At 38.6% G+C, this 21,113-nt stretch overlaps 1 protein-coding gene across 1 annotated transcript; it reads left to right on the top strand.

The window, feature by feature from the left end:
- Positions 1-2,856: 2,856 nt before the first annotated feature.
- Positions 2,857-4,646, top strand: LOC307108106 (zinc finger BED domain-containing protein 5-like; the record flags this gene model as incomplete). Its single annotated transcript, XM_079785810.1, has 2 exons — positions 2,857-3,351; positions 3,768-4,646. 2 exons carry the CDS (start codon positions 2,857-2,859, stop codon positions 4,644-4,646), a joined length of 1,374 nt encoding a protein of 457 aa, XP_079641936.1.
- Positions 4,647-21,113: the final 16,467 nt, after the last annotated feature.

Genomic DNA, 21,113 nt, shown 5'->3' with positions numbered 1-21,113 from the left:
AACTCCTAATAATTAGATAGTAAGGCTCACATTCCTCTGAAGGAGGCAGTACACCTGGCAAGTATTTCTGGCTTCATGGAAGGTTCCTTGTGTGTGATGTAATTGGTTCCATTGATGTTGGTATGATATCAGACCGTTCTCATATATCCAATCACATAAGAACCCCAGAATAGGATGCAAAATTGTGAACAATCAGATGTTAATCATACTGGACCTCCAAAAATTGATTTTTTTTACTCTAAATAGTCACTTACTTATACTTTGGCATTTTGATGCAAGGTATAAATGAGGGGTTCAGTTTTATTCCAATGCTTGAGTCCAAAGTAATCTGATTGCTTTTGGCAACTTGTAGGCAGAGTGTGCATATACAAGAAAAATAATTTTGTTTAATTTGCAGAAGCACTTTTAAGTTTTTGGGGAAGTATTCCACTTCAGAAGGTAAACTTCTATTGAAAAGGTAAACTTTTTGATATGTAAAATTGCACATTGCTTAATAGCATGGTTGGTATACAGAAATTAGGTAAATTTACAATTTATTATTGAGTACAAATATAGGGAAAACCCTGGTACATAACTTCAAGGTGTTCATAGTATAATTGATAGATAAAGCAAACATACATGAAGAAAAGAAATTCTGTAGAAACCATCTGTCAGTACAAAAATGAATATTTCCATAATGCTCTCTGCTTGTCTTTCTTCTACCATGATTTTCCAGACTCTGAAGCGTATCTTAGCACCCACCTGTGATCTGGAAATAATCATATTTCTGATCTAGAGGGATTTAATAAGTAGTTGGCTGGTTGAAGTGGGATTCAGGTTTAGTCCGTTTCTATAGTTGGTCTAGTTTTGGACTCCTACATTTATTCTGGATCTATTGTTGCCATAGAACCAATCAATCTCTCCTATCCTGTTTATTACTGTGCTCTGTCAGCCTCATACCCCATTTCCAGGGATGAAACTACTCCCCAAATCAAAGGTAGACATTTGCTACCTTTGATTATCTGTCTTAGGCTACCTGCTTGTCTTCCCACATGCTGTCTGCTTCCAGAATACCCTGTAATGGCAGTCCAGTTCTGAGACTCAGGGGTGATATTATTATAGCAGTAAAATATAATTAGCAGACACTTCTTCTAATTCACAGGACATGGGAAAGAAGGACATTTACTTGACTTACTTTAGAGTTTTGTGTATTTTACTATATGGGTATGGTATTTTTTTGAGAATTTTTATGAGTATATTTGAGACCAAACTGACAATTGCCAGGAAGCAAGATCTCAAATGCTCCTCTACATATGGTATTTTAAAAATAATTTAAAATAAAAGAAGACTTAAACAGCAACAACTTAGAAAACTGAAAACATGTTATTATTAGTATTTATTTTAGTACACAAAAATATCTGAATCTTGAAATTTCTTACTCTCGAGAGCCCCAGGAGAGCAATTCACACATAGGAAGCAAGGTAAGCTAATCTTTGATTAAAAACTGAGGATTTCACATTAAACTTCAATATCCAATGAGCTAGACCCTTGGAAGCTGGACTCAAGATTACTTGCAACTCCAATGTGGTTGTGAGCCTTTACAACAATATAAAACAGAGGAGTGTAAGGAGACCAAGAATTTGTCTTAATGCCCAGGTGTGGTTGGGGGAAGATAGCACTTCCAAGCCTATCTTCCTAGTTGCATGAAAACACAGAGGCAGGTTAGGGCCCTGACTTATCAGTGTGTTGGAAGGAAAAAAAATCCCCAAAGGACTATCTTTACGTTTGTGTAATCTTTCAGTCTTTTTACTACCCTCTTGTACTATAGTCTAATTGAGATAGTATGCAATGCCTACATACTAACCCATTTTTAGGAAAGGGGATAAAGAAGGAAAAGGACCTTTAACTTCCTTCCTAGGGAGGAAAAATGATTAGACAGATGAGTTCATGATGAAGAAGGAACAGATGTTGGTGAAGATAGGGTAATATGAGGTGAAGGTGATTAGGTAACGTCAGGTAGATTATGGAGAGTCTGGAAGTCATGATGAAGGGATTGGACATTTTTCTTCTAGTTTATTTATTTACTCAGTAAAAATTTTCTAGGTTCCACATGCTGCCAGGCTCGAGTTGAGGCTGGAGTGATAATGATGGACAATATAATCCTTTGAACTCAACTAGACTATATTCTCTAAGGAGGCGGTTCTCAACCTGTGGGTCGCGACCCCTTTGGGGGGCCAACGACCCTTTCACAGGGGTCGCCTAAGAACAACGGAAAACACATATTTCCGATGGTCTTAGAAACTGAGACATCGCTCCTCTATCCGTCTTCAGGCGGGTCTGCCCACATGCAGATACGCCCACATACGAGTACCCGGCGTGATGACATCATTGTGCCAACCCATCACATACATCCCGTACAAATACAGGTGTATGTGACAGGGTTGGCTCCATAATGTACTTATGCAGACCAGTCACACATGTGTAGAGAGCAGCTACTATGTAGAAAGCAGATGCTGTGTTGAAAGCAGCTACTGTATTGAAAGCAGCAGTATTGGAGGTAAAACGACACTTCATGAATTATAATTATTGGGTAAATGTAAAATCATGTACTGTAAAATCATCAACTACGGCAAAAAAAAAAATATTTGTACCTTGAGAACTTAATCTGGATGCTGATCGGTCTTTTTATATTCAGCTGTGGTTGATGTGAATACTGCCCCCTTGTGATAGTAACAGGTATGTAAAAAACAACACAGAGAGTGGTAAATCATAGGAAACTTTAATGAACTGTATTGACTGAACTGTGCCATGTATCATCTTTTGCATTATTAAAGCTATTGCTATATATTATTTTCATTAGCAAACCATCCCATGACAATGGATCGTGTAGAGAAGAATGTTAAGAAAAGAAAATATAGTGAGGATTTTTTACAGTATGGTTTTACCTCAATAATTACAGCAGGAATTGAGAAACCGCAATGTGTTATTTGTTGTGAAGTTCTATCAGCCGAATCTATGAAGCCGAACAAACTAAAACGCCATTTTGATAGCAAGCATCCGTGCTTTGCCAGCAAGCATACCAACTATTTTAGAAGCAAAGCTGATGGACTCAAGAAAGCCAGACTTGACACTGGTGGCAAGTACCACAAACAAAACGTAGCAGCCGTTGAACCTTCATATTTGGTGGCACTCAGAATCGCCAGAGCTATGAAACCTCACACCATTGCTGAGGATTTACTGTTGCCAGTGGCCAAAGACATTGTTCGAGTTATGATCAGAGATGAATTTGTTACAAAATTGAGTGCAATTTTCTTATCTAAAGACACTGTCTGCAGAAGAATAGATGACATGTCTGCTGATATTCTTGATCAGGTAATCCAGGAAATTAAATCTGCTCCACTTCCAATATTTAGTATCCAGCTTGATGAATCTACAGACGTTGCAAACTGTTCACAGTTACTAGTTTATGTGAGGTATATTAATGATGGCGACTTTAAAAATGAGTTTCTTTTTTGCAAACCTCTTGAAACAACAACTACTGCACGTCATGTATTTGACACAGTTGGTTCATTTCTGAAAAAGCATAAGATCTCTTGGGAAAAGGTTTGTGGTGTTTTCACAGATGGTGCTCCAGCTATGCTAGGATTTCAATGTTTGGTACTGAATGAGTCACCAAAAGTGATCGAACTCACTGTATGATTCATCGGCAAATATTAGCAATGAAGACGCTGCCACAAGAGTTACAAGAAGTAATGAAAAATGTCATAAGTTCTGTCAATTTTGTAAAGGCGAGCACTTTAAACAGTCGACTGTTTTTGCAACTGTGCAACGAGTTGGATGCGCCGAACAATGCTCTGCTATTTCACACTGAAGTGAGATGGTTGTCCAGAGGAAAAGTTTTAAAATGTGTTTTTGAGCTTCGGGATGAACTCAAAACGTTTTTTAATCAGAAAGCAAGACCGCAGTTCGAAGCACTTTTCAGTGATAAAAGTGAACTGCAGAAAATAGCTTACTTGGTTGCCATCTTTGTCATCTTGAATGAGTTAAATTTATCACTGGAAGGACCAAATGCAACATGCCTCGATTTGTCTGAAAAGATCCGATCATTGCAAATGAAACTTCAGCTTTGGCAAAAAAAATTGGATGAAAATAAAATTTACATGTTGCCTACCTTATCTGCTTTCTTTGAGGAACATGACATTGAACCAGACAAAAGGATTACGATGATAATTTCTGTGAAAGAACACTTGCACATGCTTGCAGATGAAATTTCATCGTGCTTTCCAAATCTACCTGAAACCCCATTTGCACTTGCCAGAAGCCCATTCACAGTCAAAGTTGAAGATGTTCCTGAGACAGCACAAGAGGAGTTCATTGAACTTATTAACAGCGATGCAGCAAGAACTGATTTCTCTACAATGCCAGTTACAAAATTCTGGATCAAGTGTTTGCAGTCATATCCTGTTCTGTCTGAGACTGTGTTGCACCTTCTTCTTCCATTTCCAACAACATATCTTTGTGAAACAGGGTTTTCTAGCTTGTTGGTTATCAAGTTTAAATACAGAAGTAGACTTGTTGTGGAAGATGATCTTCGTTGTGCTCTTGCAAAGACTGTCCCGAGAATTTCTGATCTGGTGAGAAAGAAGCTATCTCAACCTTCGCACTGATGTTGGCTTTTTACGCATACTGTCGCAAAATGTAGCAATGTAGTTTACTGTTGTTATATGAAGACTGTTACCCATGCTACACCATGCTTCAAGACAAAATTTCATTTATTTGTAATTAGAAATAAATATTTCACAATATGTAATTACATATTGTTTTTGTGATTAATCACTATGCTTTAATAATGTTCAATTTGTAACAATGAAAATACATCCTGCATATCAGATATTTACATTACGATCCATAACAGTAGCAAAATTACAGTTATGAAGTAGCAACGAAAATAATTTTATGGTTGGGGGTCACCACAACATGAGGAACTGTATTAAAGGGTCACGGCATTAGGAAGGTTGAGAACCACTGCTCTAGAGGGAAATAGAGAAGTAAAGAGGCAATTAAAATAACATAATAAATTCTCCCATTTGGTAGGCTTCCATTTCATTTTGTTGATTACATCTTTCACTGTGCAGAAGCTTTTAAGTTTGATGTAGTTCCATTTGCTGATTTTTGCTTTTGTTGTTTGTGCTTTTGGCACCATGTTAAAAAAACCATCGTCAACCATGATATTGACGAGTTTCTTTCCTATGTTTTCGTCTAGGATTTTTATAGTATTAAGTCTTAGGTTTGAATATTTGATCGATTCTAAGTTAATTTTTGAGAGTGGTGTGAGATAGGGGTCCAATTTCATTGTTCTGCATGTGTTTCTCCAGTTTTCCCAATACCTTCTGTTAAAGAGTCTATGCTCCCCGCTTAGGTATTGTTGGCTCCCCCATCAAATATTATCAGTGCTATACCTGGGTTACAGGAAGACATAAAACTTCCTATGGGAGGGGGCATTCGGGAGTTAGTACTAAGGAACTAATCCAGCAGAGAGTGGCAAAGGCACTTAGAGAAAAGGATCATCATGCAGATGGATCAGAAGTTGAACATGTCATATTAGACCTGTATTACCTTCAATTTGTGAAGAGTGTGACATAAGAAACAGTAAATAATAAGACTGGAAATATCTTCGAGGGCTAGATTGTTAAAGGCCTTGTAAAACACATGTTTCTTAACATATGTCTCTTAGTTCAAAATTTGTCCCAAGAGCAATGGGGAGTCATTGAATGGCTTTAGGTAGGAAAGTGACATGATCGTATTTGCACTTTTAATAAAATCATCCTGTCTAGTGTGGAGAATAGACTGGAAGGAGGCAAGAATGGAGGCAAGGAGACCAGTTAGGAGGATATTGCAATAATCCAGGAAGGAGCTGATGATCACTTGTAGTTAAATTATGATACCGAAGGATAAATTTGAATTCTTTTGTTGCATCTCCAGATCTCCTCTTTACATTTCTCACTGCTACACTGGTCCTTGATGCCCTATGTAGACTGTCCTCTAGCTTCCATTAATATGGACAGTGGGAACTTTGCCCTCTAGCTTCCATTAATATGGCCAGTGGGAGATAGCTATAGGTGAACTGAGGGAAGGAGAAGAGTGAGGTTGAGATACTGATTCCCCGCAATCCCCCAGGTTAGGGGTCCTCAAACTTTTTAAACAGGGGGCCAGTTCACTGTCTCTCAGACCGTTGGAGGGCCGGACTATAGTTTAAAAAAAACTATGAACAAATTCCTATGCACACTGCACATATCTTATTTTGAAGTAAAAAAAAACAAAACGGCAAAAACACCGGCATGTGGCCCGCGGGCCGTAGTTTGAGGACGCCTGCCCCAGATCCTGTCCACTTTGAGCACTGCAGTTTGACTGCCTCCTTCTGGCAGAGGCTACAGCTTGTGTCTGGCAGTCCTATACAGTCTGGTTCTCTTCTCTGGGTCTCATAAGCACTAGCTTACTCTTGCCCCTTTTGGCTTAGTTGTGGTTGCTCCCAGGGCACTCTATGATTTCCTTCAACGCTGCTCATACCTTTGTCAATACAGTCATGCATTACAAAACATTTTGGTCAAATATTTACTGCATATGTGATGGTGGTATATCATAGAGCCTAGGTGTTTGGTAGGTTATATCATCTAGGCTTGTTTAAGTACGCTCTATGATTTTCACACAAAAATAAAATCACCTAGTGACATATTTCTCAGACCATATCCCTCTGGTTAAGTGGCACATGACTGTAGTCTCACTTTTAAATTCTCCTCAAATTATATAGCTAGAATGTACCATCTGTTTTCTGTTGGGGCTTTGATATGCACAAGAGGACAGTGAGAGTAGGTTGGTGTGGGAAATTGTAAAATGGTATAATTGAAAGGATTCTGTGTGAGATAGAGTGCAGAAGAGGGAGCAGTTGCTGATGATAATTTCTATAGCTAATACATTGAGAGATATTTAAAAAAAATTATTTCAGAGAGGAAGGGAAAGGGAGAGAGAGATAAAAACATCAAAGATGAGAGAGAACCACTGATTGGCTGCCTCCTGCACACCTCATACTGGGGATCAAGTCACTACCCAAGCATGTGCCCTGACTGGGAATTAAACCATGACCTCCTGGTTCAAAAGTCAACGCTCAACCACTGAGCCATGCCAGCCAGGCTTGAGAGATCTTTTGAAGACAGATAAGACAAGATGACTTGGTGAATAAATATGTGGTGCAATAAAGAGGAGGAATCAGAAATGATCCTGCCATTGAATATATATCAAAGATGTAAGTTACTATTAACAATTTCTTCTCATATTTTTTGCCAGTGGACTGGCTACCTACAATTTTTGAGAGATTCAGAAATGATTAACTCTGGGAAACTGATTTTATTACTGTGAAGTTATTTTATAGTATTAACTAATTTGCATATTTTGGTTTCAAAAGCATAGATGTCTACTTCTGCCTATTCTTTTCCCCTTCTTCCCAATAATCTGTATACTGCACAAAAACACAGAAACGCCTTTAATCTTTCTCACAAGCTTTCCAAGGGGAATATCTGCACAGAGACTAGGTCAGGCAAAGGACCCTCTTATTACTGACATTTTGGTTTTAATTGGGCTGGAGGCAAAGTAGGCCAAGTAGGTTTTTTCCTTCTAAATTTATACTGAAATCTTGGATGGTATGTCTCTGATTGAGCACCAACAACAACAAAGAGCCAGTGCCAGGGGAGGAAGCAAAGACAACAGCTCAAGAAAGTACTGGGGGCATGAGGGCAAACTTAGTTACTCTGACTTTAGCAGCATTGGCAGACACCCAAATAGACAAAATGGGATTCTCAGGAAATAGAATCCAGAGGAAAGACAGACCATGTCCCTTGCACTATGGCCCACTATGGGGCTCTTGTTCTTGACCAATCTATATTAGTATCACTTCTGGGAAGGAAGTTTAATCAATAATGCAAAATGTCTATCTTTATAAATGAGATTTGCAACAATTAACATCAGCAACAAAATCTTTAAACACACACACCTGTAGCTATGTATATAGGGAGGGGCAAAAGTGGGTTTACAATTGTTCATATGGCACATAAAACAATAATTAATAAATAATAATATAAAAAGAAATCTGTTTTTGCATACTCACAACTATAAACCTACTTTTGTCTCACCCTGTATGTATAATTAGTTCAATCACAAAATTAATAGCACAACCTTAAAATGATCAAAGAAATGTGGACAAATAACTTATTTTATTATTATTTTTTGACAGTACTTTTATTTTTTTCCATCACCATTTATCCCCTCCTACCCTCTTCCAGCTCCACCCATTCCCACACTGTTGTTCATGTCCATGAGTTCTTTCTCTGTTGTTTTTTGCTCAGTCCCTCCACCTACTCCAACACCCTCCTCCCCCACTGCAAACAGAGCTGTCTGCCTGCTCTCTATCTACCAGTCTGCCTCTATTTTGCTTGACACATATGAGTGAAATCATATGGTATTTATCTTTCTCTGACTGGCTTATTTCACTGAGCATAATATTCTCCAGGTCCATCTATGCTATTGTAAAGGGTACAATTTTCTTCCTTTTTACAGCCAGGGAGTATTCCATTGTGTAAATGTACCATAGCTGTTTTAGCCACTCATCTACTGATGGACACTTGAGCTGCTTCCAAATCTTGGCTATTATAAATAACACTGCAATGAACATAAGGGTGCTTATATACTTTTGAATTAATGTTTTGGGCTTCTTCGGATAAATTCCCAGAAGTGGAATTGCTGGGTAATAAGGCAATTCCATTTTTTATTTCTTGAGGTCACTCCAAACTGCTTTCCACAGTGGCTGCTCCAGCCTGCATTCCCACCTACAATGCACAAGGGTTCCCTTTTCTCCACATCTTCCCCAACTTTTATTATTTGTTGATTTATTGATGATAGTAATTCTGACAGATGTTTTTCAGTTTTTGTCTTGTTATTGATTTCGGTCAGAGTAGATGCTTGATACGATTTCAATCTTCTTACATTTATTGAGCCTTATTTTGTGTCCTAACATGTGGTCTATCCTAGAAAATGTTCCATGTGTACTTGAAAGAATGTATATTCTGCTGCTTTGGGGTGAAATGCTCTGAAGATATAAATTAAATCCATTTGATCTAGTGTGTCATTAAAACTGCCATCTCCTTGTTGATTATCTATCTGGAAGATTTATCCATTGATGTCAGTGGGGTGTTAAAATCCCCTACTATAACTGTAATACTCTCAATCACTCCCTTTACATCCATCAATATTTGCTTTATAGCCTGGCTAGTGTGGCTCAATGGTTGAATGTCGAACTATGAACCAGGAGGGCACAGTTTTATTCCTGGTCAGGGCACATGCCCAAGTTGCAGGCTCAATCCCCAGAAGAGGGTATGCAGGAGGCAGCCGATCTCATGATTCTCCCTCATCATTGATGTTTCTATTTCTCTCTCCCTCTCCCTTCTGCTCTCAAATCAATAATATATCTATACTAATAAAAGACTAATATGCTAATTAGACCGGGAGACCTTCCAGAGACCTTCTGGATGTCCTTCCGGACAAAGCCTGGGGCTTGGCCGGCCTGCAAACTGCCCCCAAATGGCCCTCAGCCCCTCACCCAGGCTGGCCATGCCCCCAAGCCATGACCCTCATCCTGAAGGGGGCATAGCCAGCCTGCAAACCGCCCCAGCTCCTCGCCCAGGCAGGCCCCGCCCCCCAAGGAGACCCCCATTCTGATCCGGGACCCCCTTTGGGGCAGACCAGCCAGCTCCCACCAGTGCACCAGGGCTCTATCTATACTAATAAAAGAGTAATATGCTAATTAGACCAGGAGACCTTCTGGAGACTTTCCAGACATCCTACCGGACAAAGCCATGGTGGCAGGTCTGAGGCAGAGGTGGTTAGGGGCGATCAGGTTGGCGGGGGGGGGGGGGGGGGTAGGGGAGACAGTTTGGGGCAAGCAGGCTGGCAGGAGGGCCAGTTGGGGGTGAGCAGGCTGGCAGGGGGGGCAGGTGGGGGTGAGCAGGCCAGTGTGGCGGGGGGGCAGTTGGGGGCAATCAGGCTGGTTGGGGGGCATTTGAGGGGGAGCAGGCAGGTGAGCGGTTAGGAGCCTGTGGTCCCGGATTGTGAGTGGGATATCCCCCGAGGGGTCCCAGATTGGAGAGGGTGCAGGGACACCCCCCCGCCCCCCATGCATGAATTTCATGCACCGGGCCACTACTATATATATTACAAAAAGATTTTCTTTACATATTTAGGTGCTCCTATGCTGGGTACATAAATGTTTACAGGGTTATATCCTCTTGTTCATTTGATATCTTTATAATTATGTGGTGTCCTTCTTTGTCTCTTATTATAGCCTTGGTTTTAAAGTCTGTTTTGTCAGATATAAGTATTGCTACCCCAGTTTCTTTCCCCTTCCTATTTGCATGAAATATCTTTTTAAATCCCTTTACGTTTAGTCTGTGTGTAACTTTCATTCTGAGGTGGGTCTCTTAAAGACAGCATACATGGGTCTTTTTTTTTTTTTTAATCCATGTAGCTACCTTATGTCTTTTGATTGGAGCATTTTTTAAAATTTATTTTTTTATTTGCCCCCCCCCCCTTTTTATTTATTTATTTATTTATTTTAATTTCTTTATTGATTAAGGTATTACATAGGTGTCCTTATTCCCCCATTACCCTCACCTCCCATTCATGCCCCCACCCCCCTATTGTCTGTGTCCATTGATTAGGCTTATATGCATGCATATAAGTCCTTTGGTTGATCTCTCCCCCTTATCCCCACTGTCCCCTACCTTCCCTGAGGTTTGACGTTCTGATTGATGTTTCTCTGTCTCTGGATCTATTTTTGTTCATCAGTTTATGTTGTTCATTATATTCCACAAATAAGTGAGATCATGTGATATTTATCTTTCTCTGCCTGGCTTATTTCACTTAGCATAATGCTCTCCATCTCCATCCACGTTGTTGCAAATGGTAAGTACTCCTTCTTTTTTTACTGCAGCGTAATATTCCATTGTGTAGATGTACCACAGTTTTTTAATCCACTCATCTGCTGTTGGGCACTTAGGCTGTTTCCAAATCTTAGCTATTGTGAATTGTGCTGCTATGAACATAGGGGTGCATATATCTTTTCTGATTCATGTTTCTAGTTTCTTAGGATATATTCTTAGAAGTGGGATCACTGGGTCAAATGGGAATTCCATTTTTAGTTTTTTGGGGAAACTTCATACTGTTCTCCACAGTGGCTGCACCGGTCTGCATTCCCACCAGCAGTGCACGAGGGTTCCTTTTTCTCTGCATCCTCACCAGCACTTGTCATTTGTTGACTTGTTGATAGTAACCATTCTGACAGGTGTGAGATGGTACTGCATTGTTGTTTTGATTTGCATCTCTCTGATGATTAGTGACTTTGAGCAGGTTTTCATATGTCTCTTGGCCTTCCTTCTGTCTTCTTTCGAAAAGTGTCTATTTAGATCAGTTGCCCACTTTTTGATTGGGTTGCTTATCTTCTTTTTGTTAAGCTGCATGAGTTCCCTGTAAATGTTGGAGATTAAACCCTTATCATTGATATCATTGACAAATATGTTCTCCCATGCAGTGGGCTTTGATTGGAGCATTTTAACCATTTACATTTAAAGTGATTATTGATAGATACAAATTTTCTTTTTTTAACAATGTCCCTCTGTTTTTCTTCTTCTTTTCCTTCTTACTTCTCCTTCTCTCTCTCTCTCTCTCCTCCTCCTCCTCCTCCTCCTCCTCCTCCTTCTTCTCCTTTTCCTCCTCATTCTCCCACTCTTAATCCTCCTCCTTCTCCTTCTCCTTCTCCTTCTCCTTCTCCTTCTCCTTCTCCTTCTCCTTCTTCTTCTCCTCTTTCTTTTTCTACTTCTTAGAGCAAGCCTTTTAACATTTCTTATAATACTGGTTTGGTGGTAACAAACTCTTTTAGCTTTTTCTTGTCTGGGAAGCTCTTTATTTCTCCTTTAATTTTAAATGATAGCCTTGCTGGGTAAAATAGCCTTGGTTGTATATCCTTGTTTTTCATCACTTTGAATATATCATGCCAGTCCCTTCTGGTCTGAAATGTTTCTGTTGAGAAATCATCTGACAGTCTTATGGGAGTTACCTTGTAGGTAGCTGACTGCCTTTCTCTTGTAGCTTTTAAGATTCTCTCTCTGTTTTAACTTTTGCCATTTTAATTATGACGTGTCTTGGTATCAGCCTCTTTGAGTTCTTCTTCTTTGAGACTCTCTGCACTTGTTGGACTTGTATGTTGTTTTTCTTCACCAGGTTAGGGAAGTTTTCAGTCATATTTTCTTCAAATATATTCTTAATTAATCCCTTGCTCTCTGTTTTCCTCTTCTGGTACCCTTATGATGTGAATTTTGTTACCCTTTATGTTGTCCCAAAAGTCCCTTAAACCAGCAGTCGCCAACCTTTCAGACTTCATGGACCACCAGTGGTCCGCGGACTACTGATTGGCAACCACTACATTAAACTATCCTCATTTTAAAAGTCTTTTTGCTACTCTGATTGTTTTATTTTTTCCTTCCTTGCTTTCCAAATTTTTTATTCAATCCTCTGCTTCATCAAGCCTATTGTTTATTTCTTCCAGTGTATTCTCTATTTCAGATATGGCATTCTTCATTTCTGATTGGTTCTTTTTTATAGTTTTAATGTCCTTTTTCATGCTGTTGAACATCCTTATAACCATTACTTTGACCTCTATTTCTGATAAATTGCTTACCGCCATTTCAGATAGCTCTTCTTCTGGAGAATTATCTTGTTCTTTCATTTGGAACCTGTTTCTTTGTCTCCACATTTTGGCTGCCTGTTTGTTTCTATATATTAGGTAGATCTATTATGACTCCCAATCTTGGTAGGGTTGCCTTATAGAGTAGGTCACCTGTGACACTGTCTTCCTGTTTACCTGAACTGGGTACTCTAAGAATGTCCCTTGTGTGCAGGCCCTCCTGTTCTAATTGAAACTTGATTGCTATTGGCTTGTTCATGGGTGAGATCGACCCTCAGGCAAGCTGACAGTGAGGCTCAACCCCCAACACAGTGTGCTAGCTGCTGTGCAGGTGCTGATCACATAAATCAGAATTTGTTTTAGCAGGGTTTAATGCCTGCCAAGATCTTCCTGTGGATATACTGCTTGTGAAGCTTATTCCAACCTGCTCTGTTGTTGTCTGAAGCTACACATTAAGTGTATTGATTCTGGGCCTCTTCAGAGGGGCTCTGATACAGATCAATGTTATATGTCTATGACTGGCCTGGGTGACCTGTTTGGAGCTATCAGTGACCCACATGTTGTGGCTCCCTCTGCTGGGCCTGGGTGCATGGACCAAGCTGCACACCGGGGGCAGCTTTTACTAGCATATGGCCCATGGGAAGGTCAGCAAAACTCTCAAAGAATCCACAGATCTGCCTCTTTCTTCAGGCTTTCTGTTAGGCCCAGTCACTAAAGAGCCTCTGGCAGTACTCCTCAGAAGGGCAAAAACTCCACAGGGTGGGGAGAGAGGGATTCCAAGGGATGGGGCTTCCCCCCAGGCTTATGTTTCTATGGGTTATTCTATGCCTGAGAAGATGGCTTCTGCAGTATAGAGGAAAGACTAAGCATAGGGATCCTGGTAGCTGACCTCTTAGCTCTCTCCCCGAAGAGTCACCAACTCCAGACTCTCCTCATGCAGCTCTAGTCCGTTCTGCCCATCCTCTGCTGGAGCCCAGGGTGAGTGCCTGGGAACAAAATTTTGTACATTGGCCCTTTATTAGGGTTCCTGTGTTTCTAGCTGTCTCTTCCTGGTGGCAGAAACCCTCCTGCTTTTAAAAGTCCAATGTATGTGGGTATCTTTCCAGATTCTGGTGCTCTGGGCTGGGGAGCCTGGCTTTAGACCCCACACTCCTTAGAGGTAACTTTCCCATAGTTGATATATCTCTCCAGAACTTTAGCTGCTGCCCATGAGTACCAGCCAGTCCTCCTACACCTCTGCATCTCTTACCATTCTTGATGTGACCTCCTCTTTTAGTCCTTGATTATAAGGCTTTTCTTTAACTAATCTTTAGTTGGTTATTCAGGATCAGTATAGAATTTTTAAAATCCTGTTTTATAGGTGAGGAAATAAAAATGTACAGAGATGAAGTTACTCACATATCTTATAGGCAGAGCTGCCAAATAACTTACTTTAACTGACCAATCAAAACTGTTAAAATAGATATGCACATAGGCATCATTTAAGTCATGATTACTTTTTCATGTTATATAACCCAGTAATTTTGTTAAACAAATCAAGATGCTTTTTTTTTTAAATATATATTTTATTGATTCTTTACAGAGAGGAAGGGAGAGGGATAGAGAGCCAGAAACATCGATGAGAGAGAAACATCGATCAGCTGCCTCCTGCACACTCCCCACTGGGGATGTGCCCGCAACCAAGGTACATGCCCTTGACCGGAATTGAACCTGGGACCCTTCAGTCTGCAGGCCGACGCTCTATCCACTGAGCCAAACTTGTCAGGGCTCAAGATGCTTTTTTATCAGAAGACATTAAATTACCTTTACTACCCATCCCTCTTATATTAATACATTTACTGTTGTTAAATATTTTTCTTGGAAAAAGATTTATTTCCCCATATATCCACATAATGTCTTTACTCAGCAGAAGCTTTGGTATACTGATTTGATCCATAGAGATATCGGTAAATTTGGATGGAAAGGGGAGTCCTCTTCTATTTCACCATTGCAATTAGATGTGGTATTTTGGAATATTAAGATTACACACTTAAGATTCTATGTGCGTTTGCATGACTATCACTTGAGAAGTTGCATCATGAGTACTGTTCTTCATTTTAGTGATCTGTGCCTCATCTCTCTACCTCAGTTGTTAGGTCTTTAAATACATTGTCTTGTTTAATCCTTAAGACAGTTTCATGAAGTAAACATTATTCCTGTTATGAGTGTGAAAACAGTGACTCACAGAGGTTAGGCAAACTAGTTGACGTTAACTATCCATCTGGTGACAGAGGTAAAATCCAAATTAATCTCTGAATGACTATATTATATTTGTATGAAGCTCTGAGGATATTTTTTAGATGTTGATACTTAGTTTTTCTTAGACTAAGTTTATATATGACTATGAATGGACTCTTTTAGAGAATTTGATGTTGAATTTTTGGATTTATTAAAAATTAATTATTTTAGTATTTTTATATTCTTGTTTGAATGGTAAAAGGGTGCATAAACTATTTGACATAATTTACCAGGCTGATTTTTGACAAAGAGATTCAATCCATCTCCATATTGATTAGCTCATCATTTTTGACAGCTTCCAATGGTCACATCAGATTATGGATAATATCAACTAAGATGGAGAAGAAAACTTCAGACAGGAGAGAAAGAATCATTGACTTTATACAGTAGGTCCTTGGGTTATGCCAGAGATCCATTCCTATGGCGCGACATAACATGATTTTTGCCCTAAGTCGGAACCCACCTACATAAGCACCTATGTCACTCACGTGGAGCACACACACAGCAGTAATGAAGTGAAACAGTAAAAAAAATTTAAAAGAAAGATAACAATTCCTGACCTTTATTTGTGGTAATAAATAATAAAAAACATAAAGCACATATGTACATATGTCGAAATGACGGAATTTTCTTTTTAATAAATATATGGGAGATGGCGATGTAAACATGAAACAAAGTATATCGAGTCTGACGTAACCCGAGGACTGCCTGTATGTATTTTTTGAAAAAGATAAACATTCCATTCTACATTTGTCACCAGAGGGAGCCATATGAATAGCACCACATTATTGATAAAGAAAAAGAAAAAAAAATCAAGTATTTTCTTCCCTTTCAATGACATTTCAACCATTATTCAGAATTTGGTAAAACTACTGTAACTATGGGAAAGGACTTAAATATCTCACTGTAGAATTGAAAACAGAAGAAACATCTTGCTTAAATTAATCATGAGGGTGAAAGACAAATGTCAAGACAAAGTAATAGACATTCCAGATTTTAGCAACTAAGCCTAATGTTATACTGAAACTAAAAAATCAAGTCATGAACTCTTTTGTTTTCCAAATAATTCAAAATGCTGTTTGTAAAATTTTTCTAGAATCAACAATTTCATTTATGTTTTAATAAGTACATTTCATTTTACCATTTTATTGCCTATACCAGGATGACTGCTTGTTACTGTCAATATACAAAAGTGCATTGAAAAAAATTTATTAGATAGAAAGGTTCATCATCTAAAGACCATTTTATATACTATGATATCTGAAACCTAGGCCAATATTTTCTCAATTGACAAACTAGAGGAAAAGACATATTGCTTAATAACTAATAGATTTGTAACCCAATTTATTTTACATCTAATTTCAGAATTGATCATTCAACAGAATTTACTGAAAACTATAATATACACAGCACTAAATTGCCTATTAAAGTTAAGATCCAATGACAATAAATCTTAGAAAGATATGTCCGAAGTGATGTTTAATGCTCTTATGTAGATCACCAGTTCTCAAAATATGGTCCCTAGACAATTGCCTTGGACTTTGTTCAAAATACAAATTCTTCTCAGTTCAGATCTATTGATTCAGAAAATCTAGATAGAGGTGGGGGCCCAGCAGTGTGTGTTTTGACTAGCCCTGTAGGTAATTCTGGTGCACACTTAAAGTTTGAGAACCACTGATAGATCTATTATACAGTCTTTTTAAACTAAGTCCAGCAACGTATGCAAATTAAAGCATGTGCTTTCTGTGTTTTATTGTAATAATTATTTTCTTATGGGTAAATTTAAAAATATAAATAAAATGAATGATCATAGAAAAATGCAACCTTTTGTAACAGCAAATAGTCATAGATTAAAGTAATTGAATTTAGTAATTATAAGCATATGTGTTAGAGAAGCAAGATTAAAAATATGCACTTTTTGTCAAATGGCAGGGAAATTTGTTTTTTTTTCCTCTCACAAGCATAGCTTTTGTCTAAAGGTAACAATTTAATAATTTTTTAATCTATAATTTTGAGATTATATGACTAGAAACTTGGAAAGAAGATTCTTCAAAGATTTTTTTGAACAGATAATGTTGCAAAGTGGGGATGAGGCTAATGAACATAAATGATATTCATTATCATTTATGATTTAGGAAACCCCTGCTATCAAAAGCTGTGGTTACTGCTCCACTGCATCCAATATTTACATGAACTGAATTAGGATGCCTGTAATGATGAATCATTAAATTTTCTGGCTTTCTCCTGTGGCTTTAGGTTTTGATTTTCAAGACCAACATGTTAGACTAAGTCTTCCATCTAAAATCACAGATTAGAGTTACCTAAAATGCCCTTAGAGTCTTTTTTAAATTTTTTAAACTTTTAAACAATTTTATTGTTGAGAATATTACAGATGTTCCCCATTTTCCTCCCTTTGCCAGACTTCAATGCACTATTGCTTGTGTCCATAGGCTATGCACATCTATATATATAAAGAGCCAGGGTCATAACATCCACAATGACTGGAGGCTCGACCAAATGCCAGGCTGAATTGCTGACCTCTCAGAGAGAGAGAGAGAGGCAGGGCTGATCAGCAGTGGCAGGGGCTGCTGGCAAGGTCGGGAGAGAGAAGCAGGGTGATCAGACCTTGCTTGTCTTCCCGGCCTTGCCAGCTGCCAAGCCTCTCGCTTTCTCCCAGAGGTCAGCAGTTCAGCCCACTGCCAGCAGCCTGGGGTAGCTGCTGATCAGCCCCGCCTCTATGATCAGGCCCCATTGATAGGCCCGGAGATGCTGACTGGCATAGAAACTGACCAATCAGAACCAAATCTGGGTGAATTGCGAGGAGCCAATGGCTGCCTAGAAGGTGGAGCTTTTGACGCTGACTGGCATAGAAACTTACCAATCAGAACCAAATCTGGGTGAATTTCAAGGAGCCAATGGTTTTTTTTAAGATATATTTTTTTTATTGATTTTTAGAGAGGAAGGGAGAGGGAGAAAGAAATAGAAACATCAATGATGAGAATCATTGATCGGCTGCCTCCTGCATGCCCCCCATTGGGGCTCGAGCTCCAACCCGGGCATGTGCTCTTAACTAGAATCAAACCCAGGACCTTTCAGTTTGCAGGCCAACGCTCAAACCAGCTAGGGTAAATGGTATTGTTTTTAGTTTCTCTTTCTGAGAGTTTATTATTGGTGTATAAAAATGCCATTGATTTCTGCATGTTTATTTTGTATCCTGCTACTTTTTAGGTTCTCATTACTGAGTATGCTTGGTGGAGTTGTTACATCCATGAAAACAAACAAAAGTGTTTATGAATTTCTGTGTACACCTACTCTTTGCTTTATTTTAAAAAATAGTTAGTGAAGGATGTGTTAATTTTTCTCTGACTGATACACCTACCCAAGGAATACCTTTTCACCATTATATTTGCTATGAGGAGAAAGAATATGTATTCTGGAGATGTTTTTGTAACTTTTTCTCTATTAACATCAGGCAGCAATTGAGGCTGGAGCAAGCTCATAGAAGTTATTTTTAATTGCTTAAACCAGTGGTCGGCAAACTATGGTTCATGAGCCACATGCTGTTCTTTGGCCCCTTGAGTGTGGCTCTTCCACAAAATACCACGTGTGGGCGCGCATGTACAGTGGGATTGAAACTTCGTGGCCCATGCGCAGAAGTTGGTTTTCGGCTCTCAAAAGAAATTTCAATCGTTGTACTGTTGATATTTGGCTCTGCTGACTAATGGGTTTGCTGACCACTGGCTTAAAACAATGTATAAATTCCACATGAAACAAATATTTGTGGAACACTACTATGGTACTCAGCACTGGTACTGCAAAGATAAGTAAGACATGATCTCTTTCCCCACCCAAAAAGTAGTTTCATGAGTAATACAGACTTTAATATAAAAGTTACCAATACAATGTAATAAAGATTGTGATAGAAATATAAATATCTGTAAGTCTTCAATGGGTGACCTCCCTGTAGGCAGGAGTTTGCCAAGGAAAAAAGGGAATAATATGTGCAGATGAGTAGAGATTTTTAAGATACTGCCTGCTGGGATGTGTAAGGAAAATGAGAGGCATGGCAGGAGATGGGGCAACAGTGGTTTAGTGGACCAAATTGTGTGAATCTTTGTCTATAGGGCTAACTTGATCTGCAGTACTTTCTACTGTACCACTCTGGTATTTTCTCTGTTTGTGAGAGCAGGTCAAATTTGGAAGGCTTCTCGGCTCACCTGCATTATGTGTATAACAGAAAATTTCATTAGGACACATGAATAGTTAAATGAATTCTGATATTCCTGGAGGGAAAGAATGGAATAAAGTTTTATTTGATTTCAACTTGTCTTATTTTCTCTATACTATCTTCAATATGAAAGTCATTTGTTTGACAATGGATTCACATTGTAAAAGCCAACTTTATACAGATACAGCAGCTAAGAAACATATTGTAATATTAATATAGCATAGAATCTCAACTAGTAGTCATCTGCTCTATTTTACATGAATATGAAAATAATTTTTCTTTCTTATATTTTCTTTACAAACTAAGCTTGTTATAAAACACTCAATCTCAAGCTACTCTTCTTCAGAATATTGCAACATATTATAAACTAGAGGCCCAATGAATGAAATTGGTGCAAGGGGCTCGGCCCTCACAGTCCCGGCTTCATCCAGAAGGTCATCTGAAAGGTTGTTCGGCTGTCCAGTCTAATCAGCATATTACACTTTTATTATTATAGATATGTTGAATAGTTACAATGAATAAAAAATAAAATGGCAAAAATTTAATGTGAATTAATTAATAGATTGACTCATCTCTAAGATGTCTTTTCTGAATATTAAAGAATTTTTAACATTTTTCCAAGAAAATCTACATTTGAAGTTATCTATTTTAACAATCTATTGAAGTTGACTCATTTCAGACTATTTAATATGAACTTTATAGATTTGTTGCTAGAGAAAGCAACTATAGAATACATGTTGTTTTAGCCAAGAAAATGGTTTCCAAAGAAAGTTTTATCTTCTAATTTAAAGAAGAATAGATTTCTAATATAAAATAGAAGCCCCAACATGAAAAAATTGCAAATAATCTTGGAGATGATTAAATTTCACTTGCCTCTTTGATGCAAACATATTTTGTAGGGTCATATTACAGAAATGAGTTAATTAAAATGTGTCTGCTACTATTTTGTTTGTCAGTTTATTTTGTTTATTAGATTCCACATTTAAATGAGATCATTGGTATTTGTCTTTCACTTAGCATAACTCCAGGTCCATCCATGCTGTCACAGAAGGTAAGATTTCCTTCTTTTTAATGGCCACATAGTATTCCATTGTGTAAATATATCACAACTATTTTATCCACTTATCAACTGATGTCAGAGGGAGTGAGGAGTGGATGAAAGAAGGTGAAGGGATTAGCTGAAGAACATATATGCACAACCCATAGACACAGACAACAGTGTGCTATTGGCCAGAGGGGAAGGTTGCGGGGAGGGGTGCAAAGAGGGCTGAGTAGAGTTGGGCAAAGGAGGTAAAATGGGGACATCTGCAATAGTGTAAACAATAAAAAACAAAACAAAACAAAAAAAAACAAAACAAAACAGGCCTAAACTGAGAAGTGCTAAATGTCCTTGGAATATATATATTTTTAATTTAATTTTATTGTTTAAAGTATTACATATAGTAGTACATATATCTCCTTTTTGTCCCCATTGACCTTCCCCAGCCTCCCCTGCCTTCATCCCACCCACCCCAGTGTCTTGTGTCCATTGGTTGTGCTTATATGCATGCATACAAGTCCTTCACTTGATCTCTTCCCCCCCCTCCCCAATACTCCCCAGCCTTGCCTCCCCACTGTAAGTCTGTTTGATGCTTTACTGCCTCTGTATCTATCTTTTACTGCCTCTGTATCTATCTTTTTGTTCATCAGGTTATAATGTTCTTTATTTTCCATAAATGAGTGAGAACATGTGGTATTTTTCTTTCATTGCCTGGCTTATTTCACTTAGCATAATGCTCTCCAGTTCCATCCATGCTGCTGCAAATGGTAGGAATTCCTTTTTTTTAATAGCAGCATAGTATTCCA

The sequence above is a fragment of the Cnephaeus nilssonii genome (genome assembly GCF_951640355.1).
Source record: "Cnephaeus nilssonii genome assembly, chromosome: 12".
Classification (NCBI taxonomy): Eukaryota; Metazoa; Chordata; class Mammalia; order Chiroptera; family Vespertilionidae; genus Cnephaeus; species Cnephaeus nilssonii.
This window is presented reverse-complemented; position numbering and strand designations above follow the sequence as displayed.